Below are 22,022 nucleotides of genomic sequence, written 5' to 3' on the forward strand. Positions count from 1 at the left end.
ATGATTTATGACATTTAAATACTTAGAATAAGTAAATAAATAATAAAACATGGACAAAACTTTTAAATAACCCGTGGTGTCTTTTCATTTATCGCTTTCTCTTCATACGCTTACAATAATGGATACAGAATGTACCCAGAAGTTATACATTATTTAAATATTCAGCTTTTTGACATCAAACAACATTCCAAATTTACCATGGTATGCAGATACATTTCTTTAGAAATATGAAACATTTTCAACAAAAATGGAAAAGAGTGATTTCAATTATCTTACATAGCCATGTTTGGCAAACATTGTTTTATTTTTTTCCAGCACATCCTGAATTTACTTTTTTATGGTAGCCTATATTTTATTTTTCAACAGTGGCCTACTAAACAGTTTTCTTGACATTATTAATCAAAATGCAAATATAAACAAAATAACAGGAATAAATTATGACAATGAATACATTTTAATGTCACAGTGTTAGTGGCACAGATGATACAAAATGATTTTGATATTTGTATATTTTTATCCTCAAGACTTCACATACATGCAATTTTACATAGAACTGTACAGGTGGAATATGGTTCTAATTTAGATAAAATAAAATAAAATTTCTTTATGACAGATAGATCAAAAACAAACGAGTGACACATAAAGGCCATCTAAGGAAGAATGAAAGGCAAAACTAGCTTTGAAAGCAATGGCAAAGAGGCAATGCCAAGGTCCCTAAAAATCCAGTCAGGGGTACAAGGTAAAACAATTAAAACAATAATTAATATTTGGAATAGCCAAAAGTCAAGTGTAAAAGGCAGACGTCAATACAAACAGACCACTGTGGTGAAAAAAAAGAGAGAGACATGCTTTCCAAATTTCTGCTCTGACTCTAAACTATAAGAGCTTACAGGAGTTTCATCTGGAAATATAAAAATGAATCTGCAAGGCTAAGTTTTGTGCAACGAGCAAATTCCTACAAAAAGGAAAAATACAGTTTTTGGCTGTTTGCAAGATCTATACTGTCAAGGAGAGTATTTCCCAATTTGCATGTAAAGCCACAATTATTTCTAATTAGATTTATGAACAAGTTACATTTCAAACCGAACAGAAACATGACCCCCCCCCCCCCCCCCCAAAAAAAAAGAATGAAAAAAAGAAAAAGAAAAAAAGAAGAGCACGACTGAATGTACAGCCAAAATTGCAAATTCAACAACCCTGAAGTAAGGAAACTATTATATTTGTACAACTAATATTTCATAAACACTGTATACAATAAAAAAAATTACATCAAATCGAGTATTACAACAAAACAAAAAAAACAAAACAAAAATACAAACGAAACAAGCAGTTAAATTTATAGCCCATATAACATCTCAACATCTGCTTTGAGTAAATATTTACCCAATGTAGAAAAATTCTCCCTCATCAATATCTTACAAACCTGCTTGGCACGATTGTCAATATATACATGTATATATTATATAAGCGTTACTTTACATGAAATGGCCAAATTTTGCGTAATAATGAGTATAATTAGATTCAGCTGTATTTGAGTAACTTGTGTGCTATTCGTTACGGACAAGGATGCTGTGCTTTAATCTTATCATGCTGATTCTTACTTGTGATTTCAAATCAGAATAATGTAGCAAAATCAATTTTGAGATCTGTATCATGGCCATTTCATATACATCATTTTAAAAACATATGCATAAATTTATTCCTTTAAACATCACGAAATTTAGTGCCAAAATTCAAAAGAGGACCTGAGGATAAATACATAAACAAATAAAAAAGACAAATCATAAAGCCCTCAGCTACAGGAGATAAAACCAGTGAGGTACTCAAAAACGTTAAGGCTAAAATAGGACAATGCAGGTTGCTACCATAAGATGGAGGTGACGAACATCAAATATTTACCAGAAATCAACTTTGGGTTCCAGAAGGATAAACAAATTTTGTAGCCTGGATGCCAGCCGAACTTACCCCCGCCCACAATTTTTTTTAGGTCGGGCGGTTCATATTCTGACTAGAATTGAGTATGACCACGTCAGGCTACGAATTTTGTATTATAACAGAAGAAAACATTCACATTGTCATGTCATAACCTCCAAAAATGGCACGCTTCCATTACATAACATGACCGCAAAATGGCAGATGATAAAATCGCACCAAAGATTTTAAAGAAACCTAATGAGCTACATATTATACAGCTACACATATGGCAGGTGCTCTGATTTGAATATCTCTAGTTACACATGATGGCACAACAGTTTTTGAACATATGCTTACTATTCCAGTTGGTGCAGGCAAGGTATTGACATTCAGTCTCGTACTTACACAACCATTCAAAAGTTTTTGATCTGTAAGATTTTTTATGTTTTTTAAAAAAGAAGTCTCCAAGGCTGCATTTATTTTACAACGAAAAACTGTAATATTGTAAAATATTAAAACGTAAAATAACGGTTTTCTATTTGAATATATTTTAAAATATAGTTTATTTCTATGATTCAAAGCTGCATTTTTAGCATTAGTACTCCAGTCTCATGAGCCTTCAGAAATCATTCTAATATGCTGATTTGCTTCTCATGAAACATGTATGATTATTTTCAAGATTCTTTGATGAATAGAAAGTTCAAAAGAACAGCATTTATTTTAAATATAATCTTTTGTAACATTATAAATGTATTTACTGTCACTTTTGATCAATTTAAATCATCCTTGCTGAATGAATGTATTCATTTCTTCTGCGCGCACACAGTTTTTTGTTTGTTTGTATTTTAATAATAAAAAAATTAAATAAAAAAATGCAGAAGAGACTTTCTAAAAACATTCAAAACTTACAGATCAAAAACATTTGAGCGGCAGTGCATATTTTAAAACCAGTCTATTTTACGAAAAATTTTAAGTGTTTATAATGGCTTTTCAGAAACTGATCGACTCAGTTTTAGATATATTTTGATATATTCCTCCTTTTAACTAAAACACACTAACTTGTTCATATCAACCATTCAGTTCAAGACAGCAGAAACCACTTCTTTATCTTCAAGTTATATGAACTTGCATAGATACAGTGCTGGACTTGTAAATTTAAGTTTAAGCCAAACAGTCTAGAAATCAGTGTATAATTCCAGCCAGAATTACAGTGACTATTCCAAAATTCTAAATTATGCAAGAGATACAAACTGTATTATCTGACACATAATACAATTCTTAATTTTAAGAACATGAGCAGAGTTCAACTTAAGCTACATAAAAAAGAAACATTTGGAAAAAAAGGGGGAAATTAAAGAGCTCAAATCGTTCTATTTGGTTGCAGTATTTTGGCAGTTTGCATTTAGATGTTGGGTGTTCAGATAAGTTGTCATTAAAGTAATAGTCATTTGAGCAACACTTTCAGTGCATTTGTAAACTCACACAGCATCCCTGCTTTGGAATCATATTTATGCTTTAAATCCAGGGACGTCAGTGACTCAATCTCAAGGCTAAGTGCACTGGGAGAAATTTCATTGCCAAATATCATCTCCTGATATCATCAATAGCCAAAATCTGCCAAATCAAATTAGGTTTGTCTGTAGTTTTAGACTGAAAGACAATTACTTGACATGAAAAAAGAGGGAAAGTGCCATTATAAAGGTTTGAATCTAAAACTGAACTTTTAATAAACATGTAAAGTCGTATTAAGCTGTACATTTGAGCCAAAAAAAAATGAAATCTACTCCCTTTAGAGCATTTCAAGTAACAGAAAAGCCCCTTATCCGTGCAAAACAAGTAATAAAGAATAGGCTGTGTGACTGTAATGCTACTATGCACATAGAAACAGACAGACAAACACAGACACTGAATATATTTTCTGATAGAACTGAACCCTCCATAAGAGCCACATATGGGGAACATCCACAAAATAGTCAAGCGCCCGGATGGAACAGCACCGTGCTCCTTCGGCAACGTTTACTGTTACTGCGGAGGGGTGCGCAAAAGGAACCCTCACCTGTCGAATCCTCCACCTAAGCAAGCAGCAGCCTCGTGGGGTCTGCTTTTGTCTCATCAGGCCTGTGGGGATGGAGCCTACTCAGCTAGCTGTGACGGCAACCGTGGCGTGAGATGGCTCGTGTTGCGGCTTCAAATGCGCAAGTCCCACCGGTTGATGAAGAGCTCGAAGGCGGAGGAGGAAAAGAAAAACGATTAAAGGAGATGACCGGAATTCCTCGTACAGGGACTGCTCACTCCGAGCTGTTAGGTCGGTAAAGGGTCATCGTCGCCTTTACTGCACTTGCATTTACAGCACAGCACGAATGGTGTGGCTAGCAGCAGGAACGGAGAGGCTACTAGTAAGAGGAGGCCGAAACCAGCAAAGATTCCAACAACCTGCAGAGATGAAAGAAATGAAAAAGTTCACAACCAGAATATGTTTAAAACACATGGTAACAATTTATTTTAAGGGTCAGTTATTAACTAGTTGCTTATTAGCATGCACATTACTAGGATATTGTCTGTTTATTAGTACTAATGAAGCACATATTAATGCCTTATTCTGCATGACCTTATTCTACATCCCTTAATCCTACCCAATACCTAAACTTAAATGCTACCTTACTACCTTACTATTAATAAGCAGTAAATTAGGAGTTTATTGAGGCAAAAGTCATAGTTAATAGTTAATATGTGTTCCCCATACTAAACATGTACCAGGTCCTCTTGATGGTTTCATGTTAAGACATGTTTAAATGTAACGTTTAACCATCAAGTAAAAACGAATAATGCATTTACCTTACACACGGAGTACATTTGAATGTACATATCTTATAAAGACTGCTTTAGACTGTGCAATTTCAGCAATTAGATCATTACAAATGACACTGGATCTAATAGACTTGGGTATGACATGTAGACTGTACGAGATGATGACACCTACTGAATGGTGGGCTACAGCGTAAGGTGGTATCGAAGAATAAAAGAAACATCAGCATGCGCTAGTGATAAACACAGAGCAAGATGAATACCCAATACAATATGGTAGAAAAAAAAAGAGGCCAACTTGGTATACCAATTTTGCAAATAGAGTTTAAGGTAAGTAGTTTTATAATTTAAGTATTAGCGCCATATCACGGTGATCAATATGACCTTTCATGTTGTATTTTTATTGGCTAGTCCGTAGATGTAGGTCATAGTAGCACACACACTGTGAGATGATCATGCTAAATTTCTGACACGGTCATAAAATGATCGCAGACTATCTTTAGTTTGCAAGACCCTGACAACGGCTGTCTTTGAGCCTCTCTCACTGTACGGCGCAGGACCAACATTTAGCCATGACCACAGAAATCTCCACAGTTGGTCATCTTTATTCTGGGACAGCCTAATATCGTACAATGTGTAGTGGGCATTAATATATACAGTTCTTTTTTATGTTTCTTACATTCATGCCCTGTACACATTTTATGATGTTGAGCTGTCCCAGATAAAAGATGACCAATATATAAACTTATCAATTCAACAAGACAATACTTTTATTCTATTAATTAAGCTCTTTCTTTATTATGATATCAGAACACCCTGATATTTTTGACCTTATGCCCATCAAAAAAATATAAATTCAGTTTAAGAATTAAAATTAATTTATATTTTTTTATCAATATACATTTTGATCAATATACAATATTCATATTTTAAACATTTTTTAAAATAAAATAAAATGGGTTTTTGTTTGTGCGTGTGTGTGTGTGTGTGTGTGTGTGTGTGTGTGTGTGTGTGTGTGTGTGTGTGTGTGTGTGTGTGTGTTTGTATGCATGTATGTGGACAATTTGAAATATCATTGTTTGAAAACTTCCAAAATTCCAATTAACATAAGGGTGAGTAGCATACCTAGCTGTTAAATCTGGCTATTGCTGTTAAAACTGCAAACTATTCTTAAGTACATTTTTCTTTTAATTAATTACACGTCTGACACTTGGTCTTAATTTTTCACAACTGGTCTTTCACTACGGGTCATAAGCTGTTAACCCCTAACATATGAATTATGCATAATTAATATATACAACTAACAAAATAAAAAAATATAATTCTTGTTCAACTATTTTTTCTTTATTCCCTCTCTATTCTAGCTTATGCTACTCTGAGTAATGTTCAAAACTTTGTATTTAAGGCACTCTTCATGATGGATCGGTTCCTTTACTCCTCCGTTGTAAGTCGTTTTGGATAAAAGCGTGTGCTAAATGCATAAATGCATAAATGTAAATGTAAACTAAACAAAACAAAACCCTAATCCTAACCATAACTCTAGTACATAATTAATATTACTCAGTATGCATAAATCACAAGGACACCATCAAATAATTTTGTTTCTGAAATTTTCACAAGATAAATTAAAATAACTGTTATGCTTTTTTATATATTAAAAGCAAGACAATATATGAACACATTTCCTTCCTAATCTTGTTCCCCCTTCTTCTTACTATAATTTCTAGCACTCTTATTACTCTGCAATCATTTAAATTAAAAAAGGAACAAAATTCACTATTTGGATGCTGCATCATCTTTTGCCACATAGGGGCGTCAGATCCTTAGAATTTATAATGGTTCCAAAATGGAACAGATATTGAGTTCATCTTATGCATGAACTATATTTATACAAAATCTGTCAATATCATGGACCAACAAAATTACACATTTCACATCACTCTAGGAACACCATATAAAACTGAGTTTCTCGGGATGCAAAACAATCCCTCAATTCTGAACAGGGAAAAGGACACAATTAACATTTATTCTTCTATGCGGGAATCTTCCCAGCATTCTGAAGATGACAATACCCATTTATCATGGGACAAATTTTAACGTTGCACACTATTTCTGTTTCTATGTAAATCACCCTCCATTTTATGTCTCTTTTTTTTATCAGAGGCCTTGTGTGGAATGGCATGAGAGGAGGAGAGCGGAGTGGCGTAATGGAAGAGTGTTGGCAACCCCTGAGGTTCAAGCCCGGGACCGGCAGCTCCATCTTTACTAATTCATAAAGAATCAAATTTCTGATGCTGCTAGGCTGAAGCTTTGTAAAATGCAAACTCCTAGGGCCGTAGAAGAGCCGCTACGCTCGCGTGAAGCTTAATATGACTCACTCTTCCCTGCAGAGCAACAGATGTCTTTGTGCAAAAGTACTGAAAGCTCTCCATAGTTTCAGGGCCATATCACCTTTTCGACATTATGTTCAGCATATGAAATGATGAGCATGTGAACAAAGTCTTTCTGAACTCAAGGTTCATAATAAGACTATAGGAATAAGGCGAATAAGACTAACAGAATTACACCTCAAAATTAAAAGAAAAACATAAGAAACATTTTGCATTAGAAAAAAAAAAAAGTTTTTTATTATTTTTACATTGACACATTTTCCTAATTCAGCATAATTATAAATTACAAAAATATAAGTACTAAATTAATGCTGTAATTGCATTCCTTTTATAATGTTTTTATTTTATTAAAATCAGCTACATTTACCATAGCATAACACATGATGGCACCATAATTAATATGAACTTATTTAATATTAAATGTACTTAAAATTATAATAAAAAAATATATTATATATATATATATTTTAAATGATAAAATATTTTAGAGATTTTTCGACATTCCTATTTCTACAAATGTTTAATTGTCACGAAATACCAATATTTTATATGGTTTACAGGCTATTCTTTATAGTGTCATATTTCAAGAAAGAAAATTCGGAGTAAAGTTTTGGAGCATTGTTTCAAACAGCTGTTTCTGCATACTATGTTCCTCTCAGTTCCTAATGACATTCCTTAAAGGCTTTTATCCAACACTATTTGTACTGATTTTTGAACCATAAGAAAATTTATTTTTTCAAAGCTATTAAGAAATACATAATGGACAGTGGGACTAATGAGCCTTGTGTTGAAAAATCCTTGTATATGCCTTCAATCCAAGAATGAAGTTGAGATTTCATTCGCGGTTGATATTCTTCTTTTTTTTTAATCAGCATTTTCAAATGTGATATTCTCTTATCATTATTTAGTCTAACAAAGGAAACACAAAGGGAGGTAGGAGTACCCGAGTTGGCCTTTTAAGATGTTCTATCTAGTCCAAACTGCTCTAAATACACAGCCGATTCTACTGTTCTTCTCCATCATTTGATGAAAAATTTCAGTGAATTTGTCCCAAAGTGACCTTCTTACATATAATCTGCTGTGAAACATCAGGTATCACCTGCTCGAAGCAGACAAGCACTTACTTCATGAATAAACACTTATGTCTGAATGGATGCCTTTGACTCGGTCACGTGTAGTGCACATGTACTCACTTTGAACACAGCAGAGAAAAGAAAATGTGGAAGAAAACGTGTGCTCCTTCCCGTGAGCACCCACCTGCGTTCTGTGCCAGATCACCGAGGCTCTGGAGTGGCCTAATTTGTTCCGGCAGGGTCCTTTGTCATAATGGATCAGGAGGAAATCGTCCTGTCAAACACACAATTTACAAGAGGCCGGTCATTATCTACGTGGGTGTTCGGAAAAGCAGTGTGAAGGACACTGTTGCATTTACGGCCTTGATTGAAGGACTAACATACCGCCTTCAGTGGCACACACATGGCCAAATAAAAATACAGTAAGATAGCAGCATGATGTTAAAATCCCACTGTAGTCGATCCTTTTTATCCCTTAAAACTCATCTTTGATCGCCAAAATTACATATTTAAATGTTGTTGTTTTTCCTGTGAAAAATATGCCTTAAAACAGCTTGAATGTAACTCTACACCCTTGCTTCATTTAGTATACGTGGAGCCATGAATATGCAACTGACTCCCTGCCTCCACTCACTCATCAAGGCATAATTCACCTCATATATTGAAAAATTCACTCAAAATGTACCGGAATAACTTGGCACTGAGACTCCCCTGCTTCAGAGAGGTTATAGTTAATGATATGCTAAAGCCCGCCCACACATTGACCATTGACGTAATTGGTTACAAGGTAGTTCGTCACATAAAAAACACCGGCTTTACAAACAGAGTTTTAGAGAAAAAATAAAATAAAATCCACAGCAATGGTGTTGACTAATGAATTTGTCTTAAAGCATATTAAAAACACTACGTAGACAACATAACAACATTTAAAAAAAAAATGATTTTCTCCCCAGGGGGTCTTTAAGAGTGTTTAGCTGAGATATTTTGCTCTCTGAGTACTTACGTCTAGAGACTCGAGGCAGTACCAGCAGAAAGCATGCTTGCAGTTCTTACACATCATCTGGGCACAGCCCTCGTCCCTTTCTATGTAGACTTTGCATTTGGGACAGCGTTTGATGGGGGCGTCGTCATCATCCGCCTTAAAGAATGAACTAAAAAAAAAACATAAGATAAGAGAAAGTGTTAATATCCGCTTCTTAAAAGAACACTCCACTGTTTTTAGAAATAGGGCTTATTAAACTTCTAAATTTAGATATGTGGGCAAATGCATTTTTGTCTCAGTGCATGGATTGTTTTAGTTTGGCAGGGTCGCCGCTGGTTTAGCTTAGCATAATGAATGAAATCCTATGTTGCCACTTGCCAGCTAGATTGTCCCAAGTAAATGTCCCAAGGACATGCTAGGTGGCAACATAGGATTCTATTGATTATGCTAAACTAAGCTAGCGGCAACCCTGCCAAACTAAAAAAAAATGCATTTGCCCACATATCTAAATGTAGGAAAGAAGTTGAATACCAGTAAGCCCTATTTCTAAAAAAGGGTGAGTGTTCTTTAAGTCGTGATGTAATGACCATCGTTTCTGGGTTTAAACCTCAACTCGTTTCACTTGAGAATGCCATTGACAGCCGTTTATGAGTGCTATTTATTCCTATTAAACAGCAAACATTTGAAATACTTACAGTCTACACAACATTGTCTGTGCTCACAGCGTTACAGACATTAATATTATAATGATTTATAAAAGATGAATCACTGTCTGGACATCTGGAATTTTGGTATGGAGATAATGGTTATGATTATAATTTGTTTTGTAGTATTACACCACATTGTGTGTGTATATTAGCACCGTTTGTTGTTTTTCTTGTGGTATGAGATAAGAGCGTTTGGACCTGGAAGCGCTGCCGCGTGACATCAGACTTAACAACCGGATTATTAGGGATGAATTGATGTATCGGCCAATAATTGGTATCGACCGATAAAAGCAATAATATTTTTACAGCCAATTATCAGGCCCCATTATTTCCTGTCAATTAAAAAGGGGAGGAAAAATATCTCAGACTTCAACTCGTACCGTGTGTGAAGAAAATAAGGTTGTCGAAGTTAAAACGTATCAGCCGTATTACAAGCCGTGGTTTATCCCTACACCATTATTCACATCTATATCTTTATAGCCTGTAGCATGCCTCCCATCATACAAATCACAAAGAGCCTTGTGCTTGTTATGTTTGATAAGAAACAAAGTCTCAGTTTTTAAAATCTGTCCATTTTATTATTACATTCAAACAATAAATTAGCATGAAGCACGTAATTTCTTCCACTTTAATATGAGTTATTAAAACTTGCATGAACATCAAAAAGTATGTTAAAAGATATAGTACAACTTGATGAAATATCATCTCATATAATCACTCAAGCAGTGGAGACATGTCAGTAAAACCTTCAGTATTCAACTTAAGAAAACTTGTGCGATGCATCACAAGGATGTAGCGAAAGTGTTTTGAACTGAGATAGGCGTTACACTGCCGGAAGCTAGATATTTAACTTTTTAACGTTATAAATATGGATATTTTTCTTACAAAACCCCAACGATTCGCTTCAGAAGGCCTTCATTAACCCCCCGGAGCCATGTGGAATACGTTTATGATGGATGTGCTTTTTTTGAGCTTCAAACTCAATGGACCCCGTCACTTCCATTATAAAGCTTGGAAGCATCAGGATATTTATTAATACAACTCTGATGTGTGTCTCTGATTGTGTTCATCAGAAAGAAAAAGTCATATACACCTAGGATGGCATGAGGGTGAGTAAATTATGGAAAAGTAATAAAGTGAAGTACTCCTTTAATGTTGCATTACCTCAGGAAAGTTATCTAGTGTTCACAGTTCATTAGTTAGCTACAAGAAAACTCTAAAGATGAGCTTATTTAGAGGAGTTCATTATATATGTATGTTTGAATATATATTTATGAAAACTACCTTGCAAATGAGTAGTACACAAACTTTCAGTTTATATTATTTAAGCATAATTATTATATCTGAAAATAAATAGCAGTTAAATATAATAGTTTGGGCTCTACTGTTTCACGAGACTTTATAGGTATTGGCAGATATTCTGAATAATCAGCTATTGGTATACTGATAGCTGATAATTTAGAATATCGGTGCATCTCTAAAATGATACCTTTTCACAGGATAAAAGAAAACATGGTACAGGTACTACAGTCGATTATTTTTCCACCCAGACAGGCTCATCTCTTTTATATGTACTAAAAAGTTGTGAGCCAGGGACAGTGTTCACTGGTAATGAAGAGGCTGACCCACGGGGACCGAGATGACAAGTACAAGCCCATTCATTTCCAGGACAATTCCCAGTCTATTGATCTAAGCGAAGTGACACTGCGCAGAAAACCTCTTATAGCCAGTAAAACAGTAGCAGCTCCTCCTTAGAACTGCAGGGGCTGAATCTGACTCTCAGTACTGCAACACTGCTGTTTAGTTGAATACTATTAATAACCATAGTTGTAGTAATATGATTATTTCCGTTTTGATTATACATACACTGTTTGAGTTATATACAAAAAACATTTACACAAAAAAGTTAAATCAAATAATTATACTTTTCTTCAGAAAAGATGGAATCAATTGATCAAAAGTGACAGTAAAGACAGTAAAAAAAATTCCAGTCATCAAAGAATCATGATTTCCACAAAAATATTACACTGATAATAATAAAAACGTATTGAGTAGAAAATCAACATCATAGAATGATTTCTGAAGGATCATTTGACACTGAAGACTGGAGTAATGGCTGCTGAAAAGTCTGTAAATTATTTAAAAAAAACGAATACATTACATTTAAATATGGAAAACATGTAGGGTTAGACTTGATTTTGTCCATCGTATTTGATTTAATGACAAGTAGGCTTCTTATTAATAAGCAAATATATTGATAATATTATTTTATAGCTCAAGTAGGGCTGCTGGCCTGAGGCCAGTGTGAGAGAGTTTTAGGCTACTTGCCAATGAAAGTTTTACAATCATTGATCCATTTTTATGCCCTGTAAACTTAAATGTTTGGTATTCTGTGATGTATTTGCAAATTCTATTAATTTGTCACCAATGTAACTAAATGACTAACACAAAAATAGCATCATCTCATCAGTAAGAACATGTTACTGTTTAATTACTGTACTGTTACTGTAATATTTATATATTTAGTCTAGAAAGACCACAAAAGCAAGAGGCGGGATTTATCACATGAACCAATCATATCAAATTATAACCGATCGTATCCAATCATATATTATATATATATATAATAGATCAGACATTATGGTCAAGTGAATAACACTGATTATCTCATCATCATGGCATGGCACCTGTTAGTGAGTGGGATATATTAGGCAGCAAGTGAACATTTTGTCCGCACAAGTGATGTGTTAGAAGGAGGAAAAATGGGCAAGCATAAGGATTTGATTGAGTTTGACAAATTGTAATGTCCAGATGACTAGGTCAGATCATCTCCAAAACTGCAGCTCTTGTGGGGTTTTCCTGATCTGCAGTGGTCAGTATCTATCAAAAGTGGTCCAAGAAAGGAACAGTGGGCGGCCAAGGCTCATTGATCCACGTGAGGACCGAAGGCTGGCCCGTTTAGTCCGATCAAACAGACGAGCTACTGTAGCTCAAATTGCTCAAGAAGTTAATGCTGGTTCTGACAGAAACATGTCAAAAAACACAATGCATCACGTTTGTTGCGTATGAAGTTGAATAGCCGCAGACCGGTAAGGGTGCTCATGCTATTAATCATAATGTGATCAGTGTATATCTACAAAAATAAATAAAGAGCCAGCAAAAAAGAAAAGAAATAGAAAGATCTTTATTGTTGAGCCTTGCTTGGTTATGTCAGAAGCAAAGAAAACATTTTAATTTAATAATTTTTTTTCTCCTTTCTATGCATATACAATTATTATCAAGTACATAAAAAAGTTAGCCTAGAAATATAGACGCACCCTAGTGGCAGCAAATCTAATCTGCCGCGAGTGTCGTCTAGCAACTCTCAATTCACTTCGGAGCTGTAAATGCCTAACTCTGGTCAGGCCAATCACATCGTGTATAGAGTCGGTGGGACTTGGAGTTGAGCTTTTCTCTCAGAAAAGAACAAAGAACGGCACTGAAGTCATTCTTAAGAAGGGAAGATGTGTTCTGAGTTTTGCCGACCGGATACAGCGAAAGTTTAATCTTCCAACTCGCTCTGCTTCACCTTCGTTGCTCTGGTTGGTTGTAGCTCTATCCAATTGCGTGCACACCATGCAGAGGGAATTTGAAAGACAACCGTTTATCCCGCCCCTCGGATTGAGCTGTCAATGGTGAGTTTCCAGACCAAACAACTCTATGTGGGTCTGGCTTGTCAAGCTATTATAAAGTACAAAGTGTAAAACAAATAAATAATGTTAATTAACATAAATATATATATTTTTCCAGGGCCATTGCTTGAGTTCATAGGGAGGCTATGAAATAATTTCTTTTCAAATTTAGTTTAAATATATTATTTATACTTTTTTAAGAGTCAGGTCAGCTCATAGCTTGAGGAAACAACAGTCTGTTTAATGTGTAAATGGGGTCCATTTTGATTTCATGGCGTCTAAAGACTGTTTCCTTCAATCTGAGATATTCTTTGGAGTTCAGGCGCAATCTCAAACATGAAATGATACAGAAATTGAGCTGTAAACTTGAAAGGCTCTTTTTGATTATTATGACTAGTGGAGTATTATTAGTGAAGCAATTCACTTCAGAGCTGGCTGAGTGTTCATTCCTGTATGACCCAAGATCAAGGATCAGAAACTCCGCTCAATGATGCTTTTGCTTTCGAATCAAGTGTACGTGTGACATGAATGTCAAATAACACCTGTGCATGAATCCCTGGCTTACTGAGCAGAGAGAAAAATCACTCTTCATCTAGAAGATGAAGATCCATTCTTCGACTGAATGATGAGCATGTTCAACAGTGCAGAAAAACAGACAGATCGAGGTATTTTATCTCAAATCTCATGTCGACTTATCAACATTGAACATCATTACACTGAACATGCCTCATCGTGACAGCTGCATTCACATACCGACCAGGAGGGAGGATTGGAGTGTTTAAACGCACATCAAAGAGACAAAACTACACTGAGGCGTAGCTGCTGATGAATGCGGAGTAGACAAGACGAGAAATAGAAAAGTACAAGATAAGATAACCTCAGATACAAGATAACCTCAATCTACAGCATCAGTGGCACAATGTACCCCGCAAAAATAATTAATTCTGACTGGTCTCTCATTTTCTTTATAGAGAAAGGGTTACATGAGATGAGGTGGATTTGAAAGCAGAAATGTGAAACTTACACCAACATTCAATAGTTTAGGGTTGGCAAGTGTCCTATGCTCCCCAAGACTGCATTTATTTAATCAAAAATACACAAAAACATTTAAAATAAGTGCTTTCGATTTAAATGTTTTATTACTCCGTTCTTCAGTGTCACATGATCCTTTAGAAATAATTCCGATTTGTTGTTCAAAAAACAGTTATCAATAATATTTAAAGGGGGGGTGAAATGCTGTTTCATGCATACTGATCTTTTTACACTGTTAAAGACTTGGAATCCCATCCTAAACATAGACAAAGTTTCAAAAGTTAAGGTGGACGTTTGATGGGAGTATTTCTTTGTCAAAAATACTACTTCCGGTTAGTCATAAGTTTCGGCAAGTTTTTTCCGATCATGCGTCCCCTTTGACGTTAATGGGGGCGGAATTTCCTTGTATGGGCCTTACGGACAATTCTACCGGAAGCGCGTGAGAGAGAGCGAAGGAGAGAGCGAAAGCAACAGCCTACGCCCATCAAAGCGCTGGCTTGTAGGATGCTTGTAGGACAGGTGATGTGCACATAACAATGTCACATAAAAATGGCATTTTTGGTTGCCAGACCAAGACAGTCCTGCACAGATTCGCCAAAAACCCCGCGTTAAGGCAACAGTGGATGTAATTTGCTTTTCCGGATCAGCAACTGAGTTGCGCGAATGTTTATGTCTGTTCGCTGCATTTCGGTGCCGACTGTTTCATAAACAAGGCCCAGCTCGACGCCGAATTTTCCCAATCGCCTAATGCTGAAGGATGGAGCAGTCCCAACGTTAGAAGGGTGAGTGAGACTGCTTCAAATGTCTGTGTTTTTTTTAGTCCGCTTACTGTCTACACAAACCACGCGTAAACACACAAACACACGTGCACAACTGCACTTCCCACATGTACACCTTCAAAGACAAAAATACGACGATATAATTCAAGTATAAATATGTAAATAACACAAGCCGCTAAGCATATTATATAGTTAGTGTATAACTTGTACCACATACAGACGTCCTGCTCTAGTCGTTTTTGCTGCTGCTCCTGTTCAACTGCAGCCTCTGGGTCTGATTCCGGATCATAGATGTATGGCTGTATCTGATTAAAAGCCATATTTTTATTTTGAATAAAGTTTTTTTCCCGCTGTTAGGGATGACACAGCTCGACTCAACATAGCAGCAGCGAGCACACGTCATTATTTAGCTCCGCTCACCCGACACGCCCCCACCCGCTCGGCTTTTTTCGGAAAGACTCGGAACAGCGCATCTTTCTTATATAATTATTAAAAAAAATAAAGACTTTTCGGAGATATGCAGGATGCAATGCTACTCTATAGGTACTCAAGATTGACATGACACTGACTGAAACTGAGTGTTTCACCCCCCCTTTAATAGTTTAAATGCTTACTATTTTTGTGAAAACTAAGGTTTTTTTCAGGATTCTTTAATGTTGAAAATTGTTCAAAAGGACAGCATTTATTTAAAATAGATACCTTTTTTAACTTATTTAAATGGCTATCAGCAGACCAAGCTCCATCTTTTAAGACTGAACATTGATCTGGGGAGTCTGCTCTGTATTTTCTACTGCACAAGAGGCTTGATCAACGGCTTACTTAGCTGCAAACTAAGATGTGAAGTCAGAAATTTTCTGCTTCAATTTTAGTGATGCTCACGCTATATTTAATTCATTACATTTATATAGCGCTTTTCTAGGCACTCAAAGCGCTTTGCATATTTGCATGCTTTATCACAGCTGAAATTAAATAAATGGGTTAGACTTTATTTCGATAGTCCACTTTAAACATTCTTCTAGCTATAAGTAACTTTTCAACTACATGTCAACTAACTCTCATTAGAGTATTTGTGGACTGTCAGTAGACTGGTAGGTCATGGTTAGGTGTTAGGATTCGGGTTAGTAGAATAAGTTGAATTGTAGTAGCCAAGTTACTTATAGTCAGTAGAATATCTGTTGGGAGACCAACAAAATAAAGTTTTTGTAAATATTAATCAGACAGTCTACAAATACTCTAATGACAGTTAGGTGACATGTAGTTGCAAAGTTACTTATAGTTAGTAAAATGTCTAAAGTGGACTATCAAAATAAAGTGTTACCAATAAATGCAAGATTTGTCAAATACACAGATGTTTTAGAAGGCATTTTCATTCAGTACTTTATGCACTGCTTAATACAGCATCTGTTTGTATAAGAATAAAGTTCAACATGTAAAGTTCTACACTATCAATGAAGTGGGATCTACATTTTTTATCAGTTTAAGTTTGATATGAGAATAGAACATTGCGACTACATTAAACAAAGTTTTATTGTTATAAAAAATATTTTTGAGCATTAGTGGAACAGAAGGTTCAGTTTAATGCATCCTTGCAGAATAAAAATACCAATTTCTTTCAAAAATCTTACTGACCTCAACATTTTGAATTTTTATAAAACCCCTTACATTAATTATTCTCCTTAAACGTGTGAATTATTTGAGCTCTTAAGTTGTTCCTGTCAATTTCACACCCATTTTTAAAGTCAATTTTAGGCATTAAGCTGACATGGCAAAAAACATTGCAATATTGGATATTACATAGAAAAGGATATATTTTGTTCACACTAAAAACATGTTAACACGCATATTGTTTATGTTGTCATATTTTAAGTGCCTCGAGGCAACCCTTTTGTTTTTTAAAGGACAAGTAAAAATTTTTTTTTTTTTTGTGACAACATTATGCCACAAGTGTAGCCTAGAAATCTAGACGCACCCTAGCGGCAGCAAATTTAATTTGCCCGCAAGTGTCGTCTAGGCACTCTCAATACCTTTCTGAGCTGTGTTCCTCTGGACGGCCCAATCACATCATGTATAGAGTCGGCGGGCGGGGCCATAATGACGACGGCCGAGTTGCGTTTGCGTGCTACTAGTAAACACAGAAACTGGCGAACGGCGGCGGTCTTTCGAATCAGCTTTGACCGCCACTCTGGAAGACTTGGAGTTAAGCTTTTCTCTGAGAAAAGAACAAAGAACGGCACTGAAGTCATTCTTAAAAAGATGTGTTCGGAGTTTAGCCGACCGGATAAGGCGAATGTTTAATCTATCAGCGAGCTCTGTTTCACCTTCGTTGCTCTGGTTGGTGTAGCGCTATCCTATCGCGTGCAGAGGGACTTTGAAAAACAACCGTTTATCCCGCCCCTCGGATTGAGCCCTGTCTATGGTGAGTTTCCAGACCAAACATCTTGATGTGGGTCTGGCTTGTCAGGCTACCACAAGTGGTCATTTAAGCAAAACTTATACAGAACCTAGAACATTTTCTTAACAGGCAACAGTACCTGCTTTCTCCAGGTAGAAACGAGGTGATGGGAACGTTCTCCTGGCAGTCTTGGTCCGGGTGCCAGCTGGCCTTGCAGGCGGAACAGAACTCAAGTGTGCAAACGTTGCACCGCACCAACTGCGGATGCGGCGTGTCAGACTCCTTCAGCTGGCACACGGCCTGGCACGTGGAGGATGGGCACCAGGTCCGGCTTGGGTCCAGCAACACCTCTGTTGAAAGAAGAGAGATCAGATGCAGTGTATATTTTAGGCTGCTTACAGCTGATGCAGGCTGACAGGTCACCATGGTTACGCCATCTAAGATGGAGGGGTAATAGAAAAGAGCAGCTTTGGTCTCATCTGCCCTCAGGAACGAGATACTAGAGTTGCTACTTATCATAGCTTTGCATAAATTCATTAGTTAAATTTCATTAAAGCAAAAAGCTGCATGAGACCCGTGCATAACAGTGATTTTACGACTAGGCACAGTAGGAGGTGGAGTGCTTATTGAACAATGCTGTTCAATAAATAATTACATTTAGTAGTGGCTAGATTTAAATATTCTGATAAAATTGATGGGTGCTTGCCAGTGCAAAAGATCTGGATGTCTGGGTGTAGCTATGCAATTGCTAAGTCATTCTGCTAGGGCCTAGCAAGGTGATCTCTAGGTTGTCCTGAGTCGCTTACTGAGCCACATCAAAACAGTCTATCCCAAATGTCTATGATATCCTGGTCCCTGGCTATATAGAGCTTTGATTGTTTTATAATGGTTTTACTTGCTCATTTGCCTGATGAATGCATAACAGGTCTGTTAGTGACATACGATATGGCTATGGCTGTGTAATGTGAGGCCATTATGTTAGAAAGAGGACTTTCAGTCATATCTGCTGACAGCCATTTTTAGCCGTCTTGAGGAAGGCATGCATTTTCATCTGTTCCCATGTGCACTCAGACAAACTCAACACATTCATGCACGGCCTCTCTCATCTGACACGGCAGGCCACGCATGAACTCTCGGCTCCGTTTCTGGGATGGGGATATGTTATAACCAACATTCCACTCCAGTTCCCTAGAACTCTGATGGGCTAAATGAATGCATTTTTACTTCCTCTCTCTATGCAAATCTCTCATTTATGAGGATGTTGCCACCATGGTTCTCATATGAAAGTCTTAAATACAGACCCAGGAGGAAACAGAGGCCTGTTTACACCTGGTGTAACAATGTGTACAATGTTGTTACACCTGTGTACACAGGTGTAACAACCCCACCAGCATAAAAAAAGAAGGTTGCCAGCAGCCACCGCCAGCATTTTTATTATTATATATTTTGTATTATATTCATGGTCCCCAGAATATTTTTACACAACCACACAAATGTTTTATTCTAGCTTAATGCATTATTTATTTATCAACATTTGAATGTGGGTAAGTTTAAAAAAAAGGAACACTTTGAGCAAAAAACTGAGAAAAACAGGATTATAACTCGTCATCGACATTTTATTTGGTAACATTAGGCAGTTCTGATTTATATGCTGTTTAAATGTTAATCACGTTATTTTACATATGCATCTGCTTGCATATGATATCGCTTGTTTCTGCTTCTTCTTCAATGCCTTTTGATCAGGAGATTCAGTACTCTTTCTGAAGATGTGTCATAGCACCTCCTATTGTATAACAATGAAAACATGGAAAGCCAGCCAATGATGAGGAAAGAGTTAAGATGCGTTTTGGTCGATCGGACCACAAGTGGACGACAATAAATACAGGTGTAAAACAGGGTCTAAAACGTTTTGCGCTTGTCCACATTTAACCACTTCCACAGGTATTCGAAAACACACAGTCTGTTTCTAACACACACACACACACAGCGTTGAAAGTGTATGTCAGGACAGAAGTGGTTGAAAGTGGACAAAATAAACAGATTAAAACATAAGATGTAAACAAGGATGTGTCTTCCGCATCTACTTGTCATCCGATCGAGCAAAACGCATCTTTAAGGAAAAGATTGTGTTTGTAGCTCCAGCTGTGGTAACTAGAGCAGAGCTGGCAACCCTGATGCTAAAACACTACTAACTTCATGATTGGTCGATCGGTGAAGGGTGGAGCTTCAGGCCAAAACACAACATGTCAACATCAACATCAGTTGAGGGCTACAACAACAACTTTTAAATGACAATATCCTGACCGGACTACTGTTGTCAGTGATATAAGTATGTGAAATTAACATGATTTCTTAATGTTTAGTGACATTTCAGCGCCATTTTATGATTCATTGAAATACATTTCTTACATACACTTCCTTTAATACCAGGAGTACACAGGACCAGAGAGGGCAGTTCACAGCATAAGAACAACTACTATACGCAACTACTTTTATTTTTCTCCCTTATGTCTTTTTCAAAATAATGTAACACACTGGAGGGGTACACAGATAATCTCAACTGGAGACTATCAGAGTCCAGAGCCTGGATCCCCTACTGATAAAATAATGAAAGAGAAGATTCATATGCCAGGCATATAGAACAGAGCCTCAGGTCTTTTCTGTTTAAGGGAATCTTCATGCTTTTGATCAAGTGTATCCAATTAGCAATAGTCTAATTTATTCTTTATTAGTCTTTTAAACTTGTAGCATACAGATTGAATTGTGTTTCACAGAAGGTTTGCAATGCTTTAAACTCTGAATTATGAAGCCATGCCTTGGAAATTGTACTGCCAAAAGGTATGAAGTTTTGCCTCACACACTTCAAATTGTTAGTCCAAAGTAATCATACTTCAGTTCTTAAAAATGTACATTTATTTAATAAATTGACTAGATGCCTTGTCAAATGACTATCATTTCAACTTAGATGGTGGAGAAGGTGACGTTAGTTACACGGATCGAGTGAGTGATCTGTAAGCAACTGAACAGTAGTAGAAAACATAGTTAGTTTCTGAGTTATGTGTTAATGATTAAATATAGGCTAATTTAGAGCCGTCATAAGGGATCGACATACAATCTACTGTTGTATTTTATGACAACACTGGCAGGAAATAATATTAAACTTTGTCATTTGACAAACTGTTATGTGTGCTACTTGGAGTTTCCGATTGTTACTTTAGCATCTTGCGTTAGATCTAGACCAGGGGTTTTCAAACTGGGGTCCGGGGACCCCCAGGGGTCCTCCAGAAACTTCTATGGGGTCCCCAGAAAATTTCAGAGAATAAAAAGACAAATCAATAATGGATAAAGTCTGTAACAATTTAATTTCTAAATGTTTCTCTCATTTCTTGTTGTATAAATACTTTCCAGAACTGAATATGTTTGCATCGCATCGTTCTATCGCCCCATATCTCGCTCACTGGGGTTCTAAGGCAAGAACGTAAACTGCTTGCATACATTTATTGTGAAATTTGCTTATACAAATAAGTTTTATTTGAAAATGTTCTTCAGGTTTATACATCCAATATGAAGTATAGCCAATTTAAGTTGTTGTATGTTGTATTTATAAATATTACACTTACTATTTATATAACAGTTTAAATGTTTTTTCTTAGATTAAAATAGATGGATTTTAGGAAGGGGGTCCCTCATAAAGGTTCATCATATTTGGGGGTCCTTGTCATCATAAAGTTTGAAAACCCCTGATCTAGACAACACAGGGGATGTTATCGTAATGTTATCTTACTAAGAAACTTTCAATTTAACCCGAAATGGGTTCGACAGTCAAGAAGTTGTTAAAATCACTACTGCTTGCAGGAATACGGTTGGAATCGGCCCTTTCTTCAGTTTTAGACACTGAGCGAATCCTGCTTGATATTGCCCAGTTAGAAAAACTCTCTGTGGTGAAATGGGCTGAATTACATTGTTGTGGTATCCGATTGTAAATAATCATCAACCATGATTGTTGACATTGTTTATATGTGGGAAGGCTATAAAAAGTCCTCACATCCCCTGCACAGCCTGAAACATGATATTTGTGTCCATGAGAGCTGCCGTTTTCGCTATACTCGCGTGTCGCTTGTCTATCTGACTGAACTCCCGACATAATGATCCCAGCGATTGCATTACAGGTGGCGTTATGTTGAATATAGCCTGTTTTTCCGTGGTGTTTTTCACCAACAAGATTTACATAAGAAGTAGGAGGTAATGGTGTTTAGACTCACTGCATGTGATGTCCA

The 22,022-nt window shown here is 36.4% G+C and overlaps 1 protein-coding gene across 1 annotated transcript in view; it reads right to left on the reverse strand.

The window, feature by feature from the left end:
* Nucleotides 1-261: 261 nt before the first annotated feature.
* rnf144aa (ring finger protein 144aa) overlaps nt 262-22,022 on the reverse strand; it is a 51,081-nt gene continuing 29,320 nt past the window's right edge. Inside the window, exons 5-8 of the mRNA XM_067455361.1 lie at nt 17,885-18,095; nt 9,186-9,333; nt 8,367-8,456; nt 262-4,347 (exon numbers count right to left, since the gene is read on the reverse strand). Of these exons, the coding sequence (XP_067311462.1) occupies nt 4,216-4,347; nt 8,367-8,456; nt 9,186-9,333; nt 17,885-18,095 (581 nt within the window). The 3' untranslated portion in view covers nt 262-4,215. The remainder of the gene's footprint in view (nt 4,348-8,366; nt 8,457-9,185; nt 9,334-17,884; nt 18,096-22,022) is intronic.

This window comes from Pseudorasbora parva, chromosome 10, assembly GCF_024679245.1.
Source record: "Pseudorasbora parva isolate DD20220531a chromosome 10, ASM2467924v1, whole genome shotgun sequence".
NCBI classification, from domain to species: domain Eukaryota; kingdom Metazoa; phylum Chordata; class Actinopteri; order Cypriniformes; family Gobionidae; genus Pseudorasbora; species Pseudorasbora parva.